Below are 19,111 nucleotides of genomic sequence, written 5' to 3' on the forward strand. Positions count from 1 at the left end.
AAATAATGTCGAGTGTAAAATTGATATCCACGAGTCCACACAGATATAAGTAAATGATTGAATAAATAAATAAATGAGGGAGAAGAGACAAATCTCCCAGGCAGAAGAATCCCAAACAATGTACACAAATGTTCTGCCCTCGAGGAGGTAGAGCACGACTCCCCATCCCTTAGGTGTGGGCTGTAAATAGTGACTTCCTTCCAAAGGGCACACCACCTCCGCCAGGTGATCAAGGTCGACATCACAGGGATAAGTCACACTGGCGGCGCGTGCCCTGGACACATGTGTAATGAGAAGGGCACTTCCCTTCTGTGGTTCTTCTCTCCAAAGCCCAGTCCAACCACGAGAAAAACACCAGACAAATCCCAGCTGAGGGCCCTCCTACGGAACACCTGACTCCAAACTGTCAAGTTCATCAAAACCAAGAAAGTCTGAAACACTGTCTCAGCCCAGAGACATAAATGTCCTGTGAGGATCCTGGGGCAGAAAAGGGACATTAGCGACACACTGAGGAGATCTGAATAATGCATGGACTTCAGCTAATAATAATGTTATCAATCGGAATTTGTTCATTCATTGTAACAAAGGCACCATACAGCTGTAAGAGGGTCAAAGTAGCGAAAATGGGGTGTGGGGTCTATGGAATGTTTTTGTACTCTCTTCGCTATATTTCTGCAAACCAAAATAAAATGATTCTTTAAAAAATAGCAAAGCTAAAATCAGCAGAACGGTGGCATAACTATTTCCATTGGGAATTTTAGCGGGAAAACCCACAGACTTTCTGTTTGCAGCACTGGGACTAGAGTGAGGTGAATAAGGCACTTGCTTTGGTTGCAGAATGTAAGGGGGGCACCCAAAGGTTCTATTATGATCACCCCCATTTTACAGCTATGGAAACTGGGGCTATGAGGAAATCTCTTGCCTAGGGTCCCATAGGGAGGCAGGGCTGCTCACACACTCTCTTGGCCTCTACCTGAAATCATGGTCCCAAGCTGAACCTAAAGTCTGAAGGCCAGCACAGCGGGGCTCCAATAAGTCAGCTTTCCCAAGGGTCGTGTCTTTGCACTTGGAGTCCTGGCCTGGAACGGAGGACCCTACTCATGGGACACACAAGCTCCCCCTGGGCCTCCTCAGCAAGATCATCACTGATCCCTTGTCAATCTGGCTGCTGAGTGGTTTTAATGGGGGTCTTCTAGGCAGAGAGATGTCCAACTGGGGACATGGGCCCCTGGCCTCGGCCCCATGCACCATCTGACCCAGCTGACTGCAAACACGGCAAATGGCTGACGCAACAGAATCTGGGCTGTGGTCAGGCTGCGGCTGAAGAAGCCACAGGAAATGCACGCAGCTGCCTTCCAGAGGTCACAGCTGGCAGCTGGAAGCCTGTAATCAAGCCGATTTCCAACAGGAAGCTCTGGCTCCCCAGGCCACATGGAGGGGAGATCAGTGTGGCCTGAGTTTCCTTGAAGCTCACTCCAGGGTCCAACCCCCTTTGGAGGCCTCTCCCCAGACGACCCCCGGGCCCTCTGGGTTCAGCGTGTTCCAGATGGACATGATCATCTTTCCTCAAAATGTGCTCCTCACTCCATGGCCGTGTTTCTGCATTACCCACCTCTCCTTCTGCCCCGAGCCACACAGCCGTCCACACATCCACTGAGTGCCTACTGGATGCCAAAGCGTTTTACTCAGAACTCCTCACCGGCCCCTCCTGCTGAGGCTGCTCCTGTTATGGCCGCACTTTACAGATGAGGAAACTGAGGTTCTGTTAGCACAAGTCCGTGTGCCCTACGCACAGTGAGGTCAAACAAACCGAAACGTCAGAGTTTGGAGCAGAGAAAGGTTTATCGCAGGGCCATGCGAGGAGGCGGGAGGCTCGTGAACGCGGGGTTCAGAAAAACCCTGAACTCCCCGAAGGGTTTCAGCAAAACATTTTTAAAGTCCGGGTATGTGGGCGGCGGCGGTGGGGGGAGGTGTTGGTCACAGGGTCTGTGATCAGCTCGTGCACAATTCTCTGATTGGCTGATGGTGAGGTAACAGGGTGGTGTCACAGGGGTTAGTTAAACATGATCAATCCTTAGGCACCACTAGGCCTGGGGGCTACATGCTCACGGTCATCAAGTAGTTAACATCTTCCGTTTGGCGAGGGAGGCGTTTCACATCTGTAAAAACAACTCAGGAATGAAGGCCCCACAGGGTCCTGCTCGCTGACAGTTCAGAGGGTTTATGTGGAGTCCTGGGGTGGTAGGGGCAGATTGTGGAAGTAGGAGCCGGTTCCTGGGTGGAGCTAGAACAGGGACCTGGTTTGTTGGCTGGGGCAGCCTCTGGTGGCCAAATAGGGGGACTGCAGCCTTAGTCTCGTGGGTCCATCCAGATCGCCTCTCCGCTCCCACAGGCTACGGTCCCTCCTCTGACACCCTCCATGGCACCCTACGGTCCCCTTGGCGGGGGGGAGGGGCAGGGATGCTAAGTGAACCCCTGCTAGGTCACCAGGGAGACCCCTGAATTCAAAACCCAGCCTCTTCTGTCAGACCCAGACCCTGTCCCCAGTCCACTAGTCACCTCTCAGCCTCAGTTTCCCCAGCTGGGGACTTGGGAACCAAAAATGCCCTCGGCCTCTTCAGGTCGTGGTACAGATGAACACAAAGGTGGCATGCACTAAACACTCAGTAACTGCAGTTGTCACCCTCAGAAACATAAAGGAGAAGGGCAGGGACTTGAGATGGGGTGTCGCAGGTAGCCCCAGCTCCCCTCCCACAGGATCTCACTGGCCAGCAACCAACCCAGAAAGTCCCGAGGCCATAATTAGGCAGAAACAACCCACCTCTTTTTCTGAGAAAGGGAAAAAGGAAACCGAAACAGAAAGCCTGGGCTCTGCTCTGCCTTTAGATGCCCTCATTCCAGTATCTCCAAGTCAGAGGATCCTCCTGGAACTTGTCATTGGTCAGCACAGCTCCTATGCTAATAAGGGGGTAGCCCCAGCCCAGAAGAGGTTCCAGCGCCCTCCCCTAACTCCCGTCCAGATTCCCTACGGACAGAGCTGGAGGGCACTACTTTGTATCACTACAGCCCTGTGCCCATGGTTGACCACCTGAATGAGCCGGTGCTGCGCTGCTGCAAGCTGCCGCGGTGCCTGTGCTTCCTGCTGCTCCTGGTGATTCTGATGGCTCTGCTTGTACCCTTGGTCATCTTCGCTGTCAGCGCCAACAGCAAGCACTGCACGGATGGCCTCCAAGCAGAGCGGGAGTGTCAGAACCGCACTCGGTACGTGCAGCACCAGCTAACCCAGGCCCAGGAAGTCTTACACGAGATGGAGGTCCAGGCGGCCACCTGCAACCAGACGGTGGTAAGCCACTGCACCCCCTAGAGAGGGCCCTGTCCTTGCGGGGGGGTTCTTACAGGGTCTACGTGGAGATCAAGATAGACCTTAAAACTCCCCCCTGGATGTCCCCACCAGGGTTTGGAGACCTGTAAACTCTCTCCAGGGTGCTAGTGTGGGGTGGGGTGCTCCCCAGAGCAGGGACCTCAGTATCCCTGCTAGGATATGGGGGAACCTCCAGACTCCAGGGTACTGGGGTGTGGGAGCTAGAAACTCCCCTCGGGCCCCAGTCTTGGGAGAGCAGAAGCCCCCCCTAGGGGTTGGGATCGGGACCTCACCAGGTCCCAGAGAAAGAGGCTCTTGATACTCCCACCGCATCCTGAGAGACTCTGGAATTTTCATCTGTGTCCCGATATGGGGGAACCTTGAAACTCCCACTGGTCCTCTACTTGGACTCCGAAATCCCCCCTGTGTTCTGGTTTTGGGAGGACCTCTCACTCTTCTTGGGCAATAGCCCCGGGGGATCTGGAAACTGCTCCTAGAGTTTGGGCATGGGGAGCTTCCAAATTCTCTTGGGGAGGGCCTCAAAACTCCCATTTCGAGGATCACACCCTTATCGGTGGCCCTGGGAGGGTGGGGGTTATGGCCACTCTTCAAGGTGGGAGACTGAGGTGCAGGGGACGGTCGGAGTGGAAACTGAAGGGGGTTTGGACCCAAGCTCCTCTGATCCCAGGGCTTAAGGAGGGGTCCAGGGCCCAAGGACAGAAGTCCAGTTTCCCACACCCCACCCCCACCCCCGCGTCGCAGGTGACCCTGAGGGATTCTCTGAAGATGGAGCAGGCACAGGTGGCAGAGCTTCAGGGTGAGAAAAGCACAAGGCCAGCGTTCCACGGACGGGGCTCGGAGGGGTGGGCCAGTTACTGAAAAGGACTAAGGAGGGAGGGTCCCAGGGTTGGGGTCGGGAGGGAGGGATGGGACCAGATTCCATTTGGAGTAGGGGAGGGGGGAGCACGCCAGGTTTCCCAGCGTGGGTTGAATGAGGGCGGGGCTAGAGGCGGGGACATGTCCCGGGTTGGAGCCAGGTGAGTGGGCGTGGTCAGTGTGTTGACGCGCCCCTCGATTCTGTACCCGACCCCACCAGGAGAGGTCAAGATTTTGAAGCAGAAACTGGAGGACACTTTGGCGGAGGTGCAGCGACTAAGGTCCGAGACGACCCCCCCCCCCACTGGCCACTCCCCTTTCACCCCACCCCGAAGACTCGCGACCCCCTTGGCTTCGAAAAACCCCGTTGCTCAGGGGGCAAAGTTTAAGTCCCAGCCTTGTCCCGTGTGTCACACAGCCATGGGGTGGCCGCTGCCAGCTCTCCTCCCCAGTGACTTGGTGGGGGAGGAGTGGAGATTCTTAGGGGCGCAGCCTCCAGCTGCTGGAGCCGGCTTGGCAGTTGTCTGAATTGTCCCGATCTCTACTCCAGAAGAGGGAGTGAGGCCTCAGCTGAGAACAACTCTTCTAGCTGCTCGAGCGTCCTGTTCGCTGTGGTCGTGGTCGTGGTCCTCGAGGCTCTGCTGATCTGAGGTCCCAGAAAGCCGGCCGGTAAGGAGGGGGCAGCTCCGGGGAAAAGAAAACTGGGAAAGGATGGGAGTCGGGGATGGGTCACGGTCTGGGGAGGTGGCCTACCTGCGGGGCAGAGGGCTGGGCCCCGAGGAGAAGAATCTTGGAGAGGGAGGGAGAGCCCAGTGAGCAGGGAGGGGGTGGGGGTGGGGCGGTCCTGGAGCGGGGCAGGGCTTGAGGGCGCGGAGCCCGTGTTGTATCTGCCTCTGAGTCCCTGTTTTGATGTCTTTTAGGCCACAACCTGGACTGGTCCGGTTCCCTCTCTGCTTCCCCCTTTGAGGCTTCCTGACCTGGCCCGTTCTGAGGGGACCACATGGCAACACGGCTGTGGGGAGGAGAGGGGGGATGGGGTAGCCTAAGGGGTCCATGGGGCAGCTCTGGAGGGATACCTTGGGCATGGAGAAGTAGCGGAGTTGGCCCAAGGCTGCCCTAGAGCTGAGGAGGGCATGGGGGTGGAAGGTGGGGCGCCTGCTTCTTGCTGACACGGTTTCTAGAAAGTCACTTTCTTCTGGGGTCTTTGGGCTCCGAAAAAGTAAACACCCCTCTGGGGAGGGGAAACTTTTTCTCTCAAGTTTTTGGAGTGTTACTGTGTCACCCCCAAGCATCTGGGGGCTGCCCTGCGGGCCAGGGTGGACACCCATTGACATCCACATCCAGCTTTCCCTGCTCTAGAATGTTCTCAGGAATCCCTGCGGTTCTGGCAGCCACCACCCCACTGCCTCCCCAGCCCTCTTGTCCATTTGGATCATCTTAAAGACCTCTACACCCTCATCAGCTCGCCTGCAGTGTTCTGCTCTCATCTCCTCGCCGGGATCTTCTGATGGCAGCGGTCCCATGAGGAAACCGAGGCTGTGGTGAGGGACACTTTGTCCTGGTTCCCAATCCCTTCCCACAGAAAGTGCAGGGCTGGGATCAAACCTGCATCTGCAGACACACACAGGCCTGTGTCACAATGCCCCCTCCTCCAGAGAGCCTCTCTGCTTCTCAAAATTGAAGGCCACTGGGAGTCCCCTGGTGGCCTAGTGGTTAGGATTCTGAGCTTTCACTGCCGTGGCCCGGGTTCAATCCTTGGTTGGGGAACTGAGATCCCGCAAGTGCGCGGCACGGCCAAAAAAAAAAAAAAAAAAAATTGGAAGGTGTTCAAAATTGAAGCCTACCATCTGATAAACCCTTCAACCCACTTTCTTGGATCCTCCCATGGCCCATAATTCCTTCCTCCTCTGTTATCTTCCTTCCTCCAAGTTCGCCTGGAATCCTGACTATTGTCCGGGCAACTTCTTGTGCGTGGCTGGGGGTGGGGGCAGGTCCCTTGCATCTGCCCAGAATTCCCAGAATTCTGCACTGCCCTCACCATGGTCCCGAGCCCAGATGGTCGGGCCCCCCCTCCATGGCTCCCGCTGCCCTCCCAGGGACCCCCAAACCCCATCCCTGCCACAGGCCCCCCTGACGCCCCCCCCCCGACACCACCCCCAGCCCCTAACTTCCTCTTGCTCCACCCCCTGTGACCATTTCTCTGCATTTTTTTTTTTTTTTTTTTTTTACGGTACAGGGGCCTCTCACTGTTGTGGCCTCTCCCGTTGCAGAGCACAGGCTCCGGACGCGCAGGCTCAGCGGCCACGGCTCACGGGCCTAGCCGCTCCGCGGCATGTGGGATCTTCCCGGACCGGGGCACGAACCCGTGTCCCCTGCCTCGGCAGGCGGACTCTCAACCACTGCGCCACCAGGGAAGCCCTTCTCTGCATTTTGATTTGTCAAGTTCCTTCCTGCCTCATGGCCTCAGCTAGTCTCTACCTCCTGCTCGGAGCACCAGCTTCCCGCTCTGGAGTTCTAGAACAGGGTTTCTCGGCCTCCAAACTCTTGACATTTGGACTGGACCATTCTCTGCTGTGGGGCCTGCCCTGGGCACTGTAGCACGTTGAGCAGCATCCCTGGCTTCCACCCACTAGAGGCCCATAGCACCTTACCCCGAGGTTGTGACAACAAAAAAATGCCCCTAGACATTACCAAGTTTCCCCTGGGGGGCAGAATCAATTCCGGTGAGAACCTCGGCTCTAGAAGGTGAGGCTTGGGTGCCCGTCAGTTCTGTGAGTGTCCCCAGCTCACAGGGGGACTCAGCAGGCGCTCCCATGGAGTCCCTTTACAATGACTGAGTCATTTCACCACCACCCCCATCGGCAGCCCCATCTAACAGATGAGGAAACTGAGGTCCAGAGGAGTGACTGGACTCGCTCAGGGTTTCTCAGCTGCTCAGGCAATGGAACCCTCTGCTTCCAGCAGGTTCTCTTGATTGCAGGGAAGCAGACCTTTCTCACATGACTTCAGTCCTTTCCCATCCCCACTCAACATCCTTCCCCCCAGCTCCCAGCTTGGGCTACTGGAAAGTCCCAAAACAGCTCCGCCTCCCACCCCCACCATACCTGGGCTGCGTTTCGCTGATGGAGGGGGCAGGTTTGCCCCAATATTATGGGTTTGACCTGCTCAATTTCTTCCCCTAAATTCCCACCCAATGGCTAGGGTATAAATGTCCCTCTTTCCTAAAAAGGCCCCTCTTCCCTGGCTGGTTGGGGGGATTCCAGCTTCAGCAGGAATCTGGCAGTGACCTGTGGCTGCTGTGTGTCCCTGGCCTGAGACTTAGCCTCTCTGGGCTCTGGTTTCTTAATGTGGAATTGGGGGGGGCGGGGGGCTGGGCAGGTCAGGGAGGGACACAGATTCTAGTTCATAGTGTTCACTCAGCTCACATTTCTGCCAACTACTGTGTGCCAGGCCCACGCGGTGGCCTGTGAACAGGGCAGGTGCAGGCTTTGCTTTCTAGGGGCTCACCCAGTCTGATGGGGGAGGCAGCCAGGAATCACACACAGGTAAAATGACAGCAGAGCTGAGAGAGCTGATCAAAAGGGGCCTGAGGGCTTCCCTGGTGGCGCAGTGGTTGAGAGTCCGCCTGCCAAGGCAGGGGACACGGGTTCGTGCCCCGGTCCGGGAAGATCCCACATGCCGTGGAGCAGCTGGGCCCGTGAGCCATGGCCGCTGAGCCTGCGCGTCCGGAGCCTGTGCCCCGCAACGGGAGAGGCCACAACAGTGAGAGGCCCTCGTACTGCAAAAAAAAAAAAAAAAAAAAAAAAGGGGGCCTGAGTTAGTGGGGAAGGGGGAGGGTTCTGGAGGAGGAGACATACTGGTGGACAGGGGAGAGCTGGTAGGAACTGTTAACTGGGCAAAGAGGGAGGAGAGGGCTCTCAGGCAGCCCTGGGGTAGGAATGCGCTGGCCTGAAGAGCGCTGAGGAGGGCAGGAGGCAGCTAAGAGCAGGAAGTGACATCAAAGACCTGCTAGGGGTCTTGCTGGGGAGGAAGAGGAGGGGGAGGGATTAGAAAGGGGGGAGGGGTAAGACGGGGAGATAGAGGGGGAAGAGAAAAAGAGAGGGAGTAGGGTGGAGGAAGAGGAGGAAAGGGAGGTGGAAATGGAGGCGGGCCAAGAGGAAATAAGGGGAAAGAGGGCGGAGGGGGAGGAAGAGGATTTGACTCAGAGGGAAGTCTGGGGAACGGTGTGAACGCTCCTGGATCTATTCACGTTGTAAGGTCTCCCCCTGGTGGCCTAGTGGAGAACGGGCAGGGAGATGGGACGGATCCACCCTTGCGTCTACCCTCTGGTCCTCACAGCCAGCCACGAAAAGTGTGGCAGCCTGAGCCAGGCCAACCTCAATTGCTCGAGTAGCCTCCCGTCTTCTAGGCTTGGTCATTCCATGAACAGAATGGGGACAATATACCCCCAGACCCTCGCCAAGCACCCCCTGTGCAAATGGGTGCTTTGCGCAGATGTACTCAAGTGATTCCCACAAAGCCCTACGGGGCAGGAGCTACTGTCATCTCCGCTTCACAGAGGGGGAAACTGAGGCTCAGAGGGTCACGTGGGGTGCAGATGTCAGACTGGAATCCAGGACCCCCCAGTCCTGTCTTGGGCTCCACTAATCTGGGCTGGCCCTTGGCGTGGGTCCAGCCCCTCCCAACAAACTCGAAGCCACCGCCAAGCAGGGCGGAACCGTGGGTGTCCCTGGAGCCCCAAGGTGCCAATTAAATGCTCGTGGCCGTCTGGGGCCAGAGCTGTGGACGGCGGTATGGCCGAGCCGGGGCCGGAGCCAGGGCGCGCCTGGCGAGTGTTCGCCCTGTGCGGGGCCGCTGTGTTCCTGGCAGCGGTGGCGGCTGGAGCAGCCCTGCTGGCCTGGAATCTGGCCGCCTCGGCCTCCCGGAGGCCTCGCTGCCCAGAGCCAGGGGCCAACACCACCGCGCCGCCTGGAGACCTGGAGCCCGAGGTCGAGGAACTTCGGCGCCGGCTGGCAGAGGCTGCCCAGCGCGAGGAGGCCCTGACCAGGCAGTTGAACCAGGCCGAGGGTGTCCGACAGGAGCTGGAGGAGGCCCTAAGGGCCTGTGAGGGCCGCCAGGTAGGTGGGCAGGGTGGGGGGCTGGGGAATCCAGAATATGGGGGGGAGAGGGTGCACACACATCCCTGGGGCTCCCCCCCCCCCGCCCTGTGCCTTGGTTTCCGCCATTCTTCAATTGAGGGAGGCAAATAAGAATATACACGTAATTCCTTCCAACTCCTACAATGCCAGTTCAGCCCTGAGTCTACCTTCTGACCAAGAAGGTGTCACTGTCCTCTGCTATTTGCCAAATCACTGGTGGAGGCTAGGGAAGCCTCAGACCCCTAAGCCCACCTGGGGAGGCCCTGTGCTAACCCTCCCCCTAGGTACCCACTCAACATCCCACCTCCCAGCCAGTGTAGAGCAGCTCTATTTTGAGAGAGGGACATTCATGTCACCTGTAATTAGGAGGCTAAAGTTGGCCTCTTGGGGGAGGTACCAGCCAGGTCCTCCCTTTTCCTCCTGCCACCCCCTTCAAACTCTTCCTTAACCCTTCCCAGCCCTGGACCTCGCAGAAGAATCATCCTCAGAGTCCCAACCGTTCACATTTATTGAGTAACTACTGTGTACCCCTGTGTCCCAGGCGCAGCAGAGGTTGGGCAGTGTATGAATTTTTGAAAATTCATGCCTTTTGAAAATTCATCCCTACACCTTTCCTGACTGCCTGAGGGAAAGGCCTGGGGTAGCCGAGGTTAACAGCAGCCTGCACTGGGTTCAAATTCTGTCTCTGCCTCTCGATGGAGTCTTCTCCAAGGAAGCCAGGCCAGTGGTTTTGCAGAATGTCTTGTTGCCAAAATCTCGGCCTCTGTACCCTGGTACCAAATAGAAATACGGAGACAGAGTTTTTGGAGGAAATAGAGAGTAGCTTTATTTCTTTGCCAGGCAAAGAGGGAACACAGCAGGCTAGCACCTCAAAAAAAACTGTGCTCCCCTCTCTGGGGGAATAGGGAGAAGTCTTACAGTCAGGGCTTGTAGTCTGGGGTAGGTGATAAGGATCAAGGAAGTGATGGACTTGCATTCTTCTTTCTTCCGGGAAATTTCAAAACGGCCACAGCAGACATCAGGCAGCTCTGTAACTGGGTCTGGTCATCTCCAAGATTATCGCTGGTGACCTCCTCTCTGAAATGAAGAAAGCTACAAGGGAGTGTTACAAGGGAGTGTGGGAGAAAAGAATGCCAGGTGCAGGATATAATTCACATAGAGTCAGAGAGTGATTAAGGAATTAGCTTTGTGTAGGACAATTCTAGTTGCATGCACTACAGATTAGTAACAGTTAAAGTGAAACTAGGATTGCTTAACTTTATAGACCTGCTTTTGCTGTTTCTATAGCCATTCACTCATTCCTTTGTTTTCCCGGCTTGTTAGTAGGAAAGAAAAACCCCATTTTCCACTTCTACTGTAACAGTCTCACAGAGGTGACTAAGTATACCCTTGAAACTCAATTGTCAACCACCAAATTGGCTTGTGCTGGTCTGAAACCCCAGTCCGCGAGTCTAGACATAGCTAGGATTGGAACCAGATCCTGTCGGCAGAGCTAAACCTTTTCTACATCTAGTTGGCCTGGAGTAGGGGCCGGATGACCTGGACAGAGAACTTCTTCCAGGCAGGCACCTGTCACCACTCGGTACCCCAGACTTCAGAGGCCACTTCTGTGTTTTACAGCTACAGGACCCCCAAAGGTCCAAATAAAGCTCAGGGAACGCCAATGTAGTCTCAGTCTCCCCTAGAAAGGGCGGGGTCAATTCACTCCTTCTCCCCTCCCCCCCTCCCCCCTCACTTCCCCTCCACTCCGCAGAGTCGGCTTCAGACCCAACTGATGACACTGAAGACTGAGATGGACGAGGCCAAGGCTCAGGGGACCCAGATGGGGGCAGAGAACGGGGCGCTGACAGGTGTGTTGGGGTGCAAAGTGGTGGGCAGGGCTAGAGGTGGGAGGAGCCTAGAAGGTTCCCAGCTACGCAAATGACACGTACAGGTGCAAACGTAAAGCAGACGAACGCGAAAATTTGTGAAAGAAATGCGCATAATATGCAAAGGTCATGCGAATATCAGAGAACAATGCAAATACAACAAAATGTGCACACGCCGTGTAGAGACTCCCCAAAGTAATGTAAACCTATGAAAAGCTATGCAAATGACACGTAAAGGTCGGGCAAACAGCACACAAACTTAATTCAAATAAAACAAACCACGCAAATAGTAGGCAGACTATGAATTCGTAGCTGGTGTGCGAGGGGAATGAGCCTGGTCTCCAGCCTGATCCTGCCCCCTGCGCCCGCAGAAGCCCTGGCGCGCTGGGAGGCGGCGGCCACGGAGTCTAGGCAGCGGCTGGACGCGGCGCAGCGGCGCGCGAGCGCGGCGGAGGCCGAGAGTGAAGCCTGCGCAGCCCGGGAGGCGACGCTGCGCGAGCACGTGTGAGTAACGAGTGGGCAGGAAGGGTCCGGGGGAGGGCGAGCCCATGCCCCTGCCCATGTGGGCGGGGCCTTGTGGAGAGTCAAGGCCCTCCTGAAGGTCAGGCGTTAGAACCTGGGGGGCGAACCTGGGGGGCGGGGGAGGCGCTCTTTGGGGACGGGAATACCCCACGTTAGCGCTGGCACTCTGGAGGCATGGGTCCCTGGGGTCGGGCGCATATTGGGGGCTCAGGGGAGGGCGGGGAGTGCAAGTAGAGGATGCAAGAAAAATCAAGTACCGAGTGAGGGGCCGGGGGCCTGGAGGCGGAGCTTCTGGGGAAAAGGCTGGGAGTCCGTGGGGAGGGGTCCTGGAAATGGCCAGGGGTGGAGAAGGGATGAGGGATCCTGGAGCATGGGATCTCTGGGGAGGGGGCGTTCCCAGGAAAGGCGGAAGAATGCTGGAGGGTCTCTGGGGAAGCGGGGTCCAGGTGCTGACGGGACCCTCCCTCCTTCCCGGCAGTTACGCCCTGGAAGCCCAGACGGGCCCCCAGCGCAGAGTGCCACACCCCCGGACCCGCTCCGGGTCCCGACCTCGGCCCAATCCCCGCTCGCGCTCTCGCCCGGGAACTTCCGGGGGTTGCAGGCGACCAGCGCGGCGTGCAAGGGGGTGAGTCAGACCCCAGCTGGATCAGGGCTCGAGGCCAGGAGGACAGACACTGGGGGCCCTGCTGGGACACTTACAGAGGTACCCACGCTAGATGAGATGCTCAGTCGACACCCGTCAACGCTCAGCTTTCGACCGACAGCCGTCCTGAACGGAAACTGTGCAGAAAGAAGACCCGACCCTCTCTCTTTGACCATCTAATGCTTATTTTGCAGATGGGGAAATTAAGGTCCATTTGGTCACGAGGTGAGATAGTGCAGAGCTGGGACTTAAGTCCCCTCTAAGGACAAGGACAGTGTTGCCCTCATCGCACAGACGTGAGGACTTAGGGTCCAGCCCTGACCTGGGAGTGACCTGAAGGGGTTACTTCTCCTCTCTGGTCCTCAGTTTACCTTGCCTGTAAGATGAGTAATTGGAATGGTGAGAGCCAGCATATCCTTGACATCAAAAGCTGACAAAAATGGCACAATAGGAAAACTACAGACCCCTTTCCCTATGAAGAGGGTACAAAACTCCCAAATGGAATTTTAGCAGAGAACCAAGTAACACGTTTTTAAGATACACCATAACAAAGTGACTTATGCCTGAGGTGCAGAGATGGTTCAATATTTGGAAGTCTGGTAATAAAATTCGCCATACTAAATGGATCAAATGAGAAAAATTCTGAAAAGGTCATCAAAATAGCAACAGTTGCATGTAAGTGAGATTATACAGTATTTGTCTTTCTCAGCCTGACTTATTTCAGTTAACATAATACCCTCTAGATCCATCCATGTCGTTGAAATGGCAAGATTTCTTTTTTATGAGACTATTATGAGTAATATTCCATTGTGTGTGTGTGTGTGTATATATATATAAAACATCTTCTTTATCCATTCATCTATCGATGGACACTTAGATTCTAATTTCCAGACCGTAATCAGATTTTTCCAACTGTTCTGATAATGTCCCTTGTAACAAAAGAGTATCCTGGCTTACACATTGTATTAATCTGGAACATTCCTCAATCTGTCTTTGCCTTTCATGACACTGGCTTTTTTTTTTTTTTTTTTGACACTGGCATTTTTTAAAAAGCCGAAGCGAGTCATTTTGTGGTGTCTGAGTTTGGGTTTTTGTGATGTTTCCTCATGATTAATTGGCATTTTTGGCAGGAATGCCTCAGAAACAGTCAACCCAATAATATTATCTGCTGTTGGTATGACTATATATAGAAAACCCAAGAGAATCAATGGAAACTTTCCTATATCTAAACAAATAGGTAGAAAATCCTTTCGAAGAAAAGAAAAATCGCTTTCAGATAATTTTTTATATCCAGGAATAAACTACGTTCCTTATTATGTAAGGATCTATTCTACATTAATTTTTCAAAAAATAACTCAGTAGAAAATGGGCAAAGCACACGGGCAGCCTGGTCATCGAAATATACGAAAAAGGGGCCCAATCTCACTGCTAGAGAAGAAATGCAAACTGAAAAAAATGTGATATCGTTTTCTACCCTTTAGTTTGTCAAAGACAAAAATAAAAACAAATTAAAAGTCTGTGAATACGTTGTGTTGGCACTGCTGTTGGCACTGCTCATTCGTACAACCACTTGGGAGGGCAGTTTTCCAGAATCTCTCAAAATTAAAAGTGCACATGTTGTTTGACCCATCAACTCCTCTTGAGGCAATTTTTCAGCAACCATATTATTATTATTTTCTTTTTTTTGCGGTACACGGGCCTCTCACTGTTGTGGCCTCTCCCGTTGCGGAGCACAGGCTCCGGACGCGCAGGCTCAGCGGCCATGGCTCACGGGCCCAGCCGCTCCACGGCGTGTGGGATCCTCCCGGACCGGGGCACGAACCCGTGTCCCCTGCATCGGCAGGTGGACTCTCAACCACTGAGCCACCAGGGAAGCCCAACCATATTATTTTAATTAAAAAAAATTTTAAATCTACAACCATATTTAAATGTATACAAAATGATGGACTGAATGCAGTGGAGAATCCTGTGTTGGATCCTGGAACAGAAAAACACTTAGGAAATCAAATAAAGTCTAGAGTTTAGTTAATAGTAATATACGAAGATTAATTTCTTAGTTTTGACCGAGAAATTGGAAGAAGCTGCATGAGGGCTATTCAGAGACTGTATTATCTCTGCAAAGTTTCTGTAAATCTAAACGTATTCCAAAATTAAAAGTTTACTTTTAAAAAGATGAGGGTGGGGGAGAGGAGAAATGAAGACATTATTACTACATTCTTGGTAATTGCAAAAAATTGGAAACAACCTCAGTGTCCGTCAGTTGGGGACTGTTTAAATGAGTGTCTGTCCATCCACACCATGGACTGCTATACAACTGGTTTGTGTGGGTTTTTTTATTTTTTGTTTTTGGCCAAGCTGCCCGGCTTGCAGATCTTAGTTGCCTGACCAGGGATTGTACCTGCGCCCTCAGCAGTGAAAGTACAGAGTCCTAACCACTGGACAACCAAGGAATTCCCACTATAAAACTGTTAAAAAAGCCAAAGCTGATCTTCTCTGAGACGCACTAATGTACAAAGCAGGAGAGCAGGGCTTCCCTGATGGCGCAGTGGTTGGGGGTCCGCCTGCCGATGCGGGGGACGCGGGTTCGTGCCCCGGTCTGGGAAGATCCCACATGCCACGGAGCGGCTGCGCCCGTGAGCCATGGCCGCCGGGCCTGCGCGTCTGGAGCCTGTGCTCCGCGATGGGAGGGACCACAACAGTGAGAGGCCCGCGTGCCGCAAAAAAAAAAAAAAAAGCAGGAGAGCAATAATTTGTGTACGTCTTTTAAAATTCGGGGCTGGGGGAAACTTTTATCCAAATATCTCTGAAGGAAACACTGGTCACAGCTGTGGCCTCTGGAAAAGGAATCAGGGATCTGGGGATCGGCGGGGGAAGCAGTCTCATGCTCCTCTGTATACCTTTTTGTAAAGTTTGCATTTTAAAAATCATGTGCATGTATTACCCTTAAAATAATTAAAATTTGTTTTGAAAAATTTCTGAAGAGGCTGCTGTAAGGAGGGGAACAGCACACTTGAAACTCTGATCCCCCCTCAGCCAGTCCTGTTTATTATCCCCCCACCCACCTTGGAGGTGGCTTGGTGGTGCCTGATCAGGGCCTTTACTGGGAGAGGACCAACTTGGGGTGGGGGGAGGAATTGGAGGGCCCCCCCGCAAAAGGAGGAGGTGAGGCTGAGGGGAGGAATGAGAGTCTAACCGCTTTGTTCCGTTGCTGGCCACCAGGGGTCACCCCAGTCTGCACACCTGGTTGCTGCTGGCTGAGGGCCCAGAACTTGAGAGGCAGGGAAGGTGGGTCTGAGACACCCCCCTCCCCCTGCAACTCTGGCGTAAATCCAGAAGTGAGCAGGAAACAGCTTCTCCTTCTGGAGTCAGCTAGGGCTGGAGACTGGCCCTGCCTTGTCTGGGGCCCCAGGGACTTCAGACCCTCACTGTGGAGTCCAGGGCTGACGCACACAAAGGGCTGGGCTCAGGGCTGTAAATGGGACCTAAAATATGATCATTACTGTTCACTTATTCTGCTAGCTTCCCCTTGGCCATACCTGCCAGATCCCTGAAAATCAGCGCCGGGGACATGTGGAGCCATGGGAGGTGTGTGAGCAGGAGGGGTACTGTCAGATCTGGTTCCCCCGCCGGAACGGAGAATCCCCCAGCTGCCTTGCCTTCCAGACCCCACCTGCCTCCCTCCCCACAGGGCCAGCCCCCAGCCTGCCCTTGCTCTGTTGTGCCTCCCTGTCTCCACCTGTCCAGTTACCACTCAAAGTCTCCGTCTGTCTCTCTGTCTCCAAGTCTTTACCTCTGTGTCTCCACCTTGCCCCCAGCACACTCTCCCAGGTCCCTGCCCTGGCCTCCCCTATTCATGGTCACCCTGGGGTCCCTCCGTGGCTACAGAAACAGGAGTGTATGGGAGGGGGGGTGGAAAGGGGAAGGCTGGCACAAGCTGGGTGGAGGGCACTGGGGACAGCAGCAGCCTGACCTTGTTGGCGCCCAGTCCCAGGTAAGAAAGTGGGTCACCTTTTTTCAGGAAGGAACACGGATGCCCAGAGAGGACAGGCTCTTCCCCCCCACTGCCCACAAAGGGCTCTCCTTGCCTCCTCTGTCAACTCCAAAAGCCCAAAAACTTAATTTCCTTTGCATTTAACCAAAACCCAAACACGTTGGCATAAAAGTGGAGGGTTTTCTGAACTTTGCTGAAATTTTTCTTCGCCAGAAATATCGCTTCCTCCAGAACCTTCCTGAAGTTCTGTGAGAGTTTTTAAAAACCTCGTGTCTCCTTGAGAACTTCAGTGTCGGTCTTCAGAGTGACACAGAGCTGACTTCCTCAGGACAGTCTTCCCGTCTCTGCCCAAACAATCAAATGAAACCAAATGGATTGTTTTTAATTTAGAAAACAATAATTAAAATCGAAGTCCCTCCAAAGGAATTCAGAGAGATTCACGCACAAAATTTCCTGTCACTATGACAAATGGTTTTCAGGGAAAAACCAAATGCTCACATCATTCGATGCATTTGACCTCATGTGAATTCGAAGACCAGTTGCTCACCTCCTCCCTCTGGAATTTTCTGGCCAGGAATTCAGGCAGAACGTGTTCAGAGAGTCTGTTTTTAGAAATTTTAGACTCTGCTGGCAGGAGTGTCAATGGAAACAACCTCTTTGGAGGACAAATTGATGACAGCTGTCAAAATGTAAAATGTTATTGCTTTAGGACCCAGCAATTTCACTTGTGGAGATTTGATATCAAGTCTTATTTTGTTCACTGAAACAAAAATTTAGAAACAGTCTAAGTGCCCATTGGTAATTATTATGGTAATGTATGTGCTGAAAACCTAAACAGCGGTCAAAAGGAATCAACAATCTCAAAGTCATAATGTTGAGCAAAAAGAGGAAGTTTCATCATTACCTTTTCCATTTAAAAAAAAAAATCTAGCTTTTAAAACAAATTATTGGAAAAAGAAACATTACAAAGCAAAGTTGTGAGATCAAATTGCCAAAAAGAATGTTATTTTTGAGCTTGATACAAAAGACATTAGTGTGTATGTTGAAAACTCTTGTTCTTACACTGTGGCAGTTGCTCAAAATTGTAGCACATCAGGTCTAGAGTGGCTTTTTGGTTTTCCAGGAGTTTATGGTTGCCTTTCTTTTCCCTTGACAACAGATATCATGTTCATACATACGTATATGCAACATCTTCAATATACAGTGAAAGATAGCCAAGATCTTAAGTTCATACCAAGACTGTCACAGCTCCTGGCATTGGCCTAAGCACTGCCCCCTTGCCTGAGTTCTCAACTGGACCCTTGTCACCCAGGCTCTACACCTGTCATGCCCCCTTTCCCCTGGTGATCCCACAGGCCCAGGGCAACAACAGCTGGGACAGTGTCCCTCCCCTGTGTCTCAGTTCCCCAGCCTCACATCAGAGGCTGTGGATGATCCAACCCCACCTTAAAAAACTACCACCTTTTATTAAGGTTAACTGTGTGCCAGGCACTGTGACAAGTGTCTCACAACTGGCTTTGTTGCCTCCACTTTAGACAGGAGAAAACTGAGGCTCAAGGAGGAGAAGTCACTTGTCCCGGGTCTCACAGCGGTAGGTGGCCCAGCCAGAACTTAACTCCAGAGGCCTGCATTGAAACCATGTATTCACTCTGCCTACATGACTCCCCATTAATGCAGATGGGAGATGTCCTCCTCCCACCCTGCTCCAGGGGACTCTGGGTGGGCCTGACCAACCCAGAGAAATAGCTGGTTGGGCACCACTTGCAGCCCCCAACCCTCCTCCCTCCCAGTAGTGGCTGGGAAGGGTCCGGAATCAGGAATCAATGGGTAGCTGCAAAGGCCAAAGGTCAGACAGGGGTTTCCTGCCCATCCCTGGGAACTTCCTCCATCCCGACCCAACTCCCACCTCCTTGATGAACACCACCCTGGAGGACCCCTCCCCGCTCAACTACCCCCCACTCCACTACCCTGGCTAATAGGGGGCTGGGTCCCCATGCCACCGCCTTCAGCCTGCTGTGCCCCCCACAGGCAGTGGACAGCAACTGTGTTATCATCACCCACCCATGGTCCAGCCTCCTTTCCATCCCCTTGCCCCGTTCCCCTCGGATCCTGTCAGCCTTGACCCCATGGGGCTAGGGGCTGTGTCCCACTCTGTCTCCCCAAGACTGAGGACCCCTCACCGCCAGGCCTGGGGCTCTTGGTGAGGCCTCTGGCATCACCCAGCGTAGGGGTTTTCCCTGGAGCTCCTGGATCTGGGGGGACATGTAGGAGGGCATACCCAGAATCCTTTGCTCCTTAGTCCCGAAACCCCTTCCTTGCCCACCTGGGGGTGACCCACAGTGAAGCTTGACCCCCTCTATCTGGCGCTTCCCCTTCACCATCTCACAGAGCCCCAAGATGAGGTTTCCAGCAGGAAATGGTAGTAATAATAGCAACGGCAAATCATTTCTCCCAGCCCCCTCCCCGGCCCTGGGACCTGGTACTGTGCCCACCTCATCTCACAGAGGGGAAAACTGAGACAGGAGAAGCCCCTCACTCACGCTCACCCTGGCCCCAGGTTCACTGCTGCCTGTGTTACTAAGCGCCTCCACGAGCCGGGCATTGGGTGGGATGACAGCTAGGGGAACCCGCGCCACCACCATCCACCCATCAGCCCTCTGTGAGGCCTTCCTGTGCCAATTACTGAGCTCCTACCCTGTGCCTGGCCCTCAG

The 19,111-nt window shown here is 53.9% G+C and overlaps 2 protein-coding genes across 2 annotated transcripts; both read left to right on the plus strand.

Annotated features, from left to right (window-relative positions):
- Positions 1–2,944: 2,944 nt before the first annotated feature.
- BST2 (bone marrow stromal cell antigen 2) lies at positions 2,945–5,520 on the plus strand. Its single transcript, XM_060006697.1, has 5 exons — positions 2,945–3,343; positions 4,124–4,178; positions 4,458–4,518; positions 4,788–4,906; positions 5,158–5,520. The coding sequence occupies exons 1-4, from the start codon at positions 3,077–3,079 to the stop codon at positions 4,885–4,887; spliced, it is 483 nt and encodes a 160-aa protein (XP_059862680.1). The 5' UTR covers positions 2,945–3,076; the 3' UTR covers positions 4,888–4,906; positions 5,158–5,520.
- A 3,510-nt stretch (positions 5,521–9,030) lies between these two features.
- Positions 9,031–13,923, plus strand: CCDC194 (coiled-coil domain containing 194). Its single transcript, XM_060006695.1, has 4 exons — positions 9,031–9,354; positions 11,129–11,225; positions 11,615–11,747; positions 12,244–13,923. Exons 1-4 carry the CDS (start codon positions 9,031–9,033, stop codon positions 12,392–12,394), a joined length of 705 nt encoding a protein of 234 aa, XP_059862678.1. The 3' UTR covers positions 12,395–13,923.
- The last annotated feature ends 5,188 nt before the right edge of the window (positions 13,924–19,111 follow it).

This window comes from Delphinus delphis, chromosome 3 (genome assembly GCF_949987515.2).
Source record: "Delphinus delphis chromosome 3, mDelDel1.2, whole genome shotgun sequence".
Classification (NCBI taxonomy): Eukaryota; Metazoa; Chordata; class Mammalia; order Artiodactyla; family Delphinidae; genus Delphinus; species Delphinus delphis.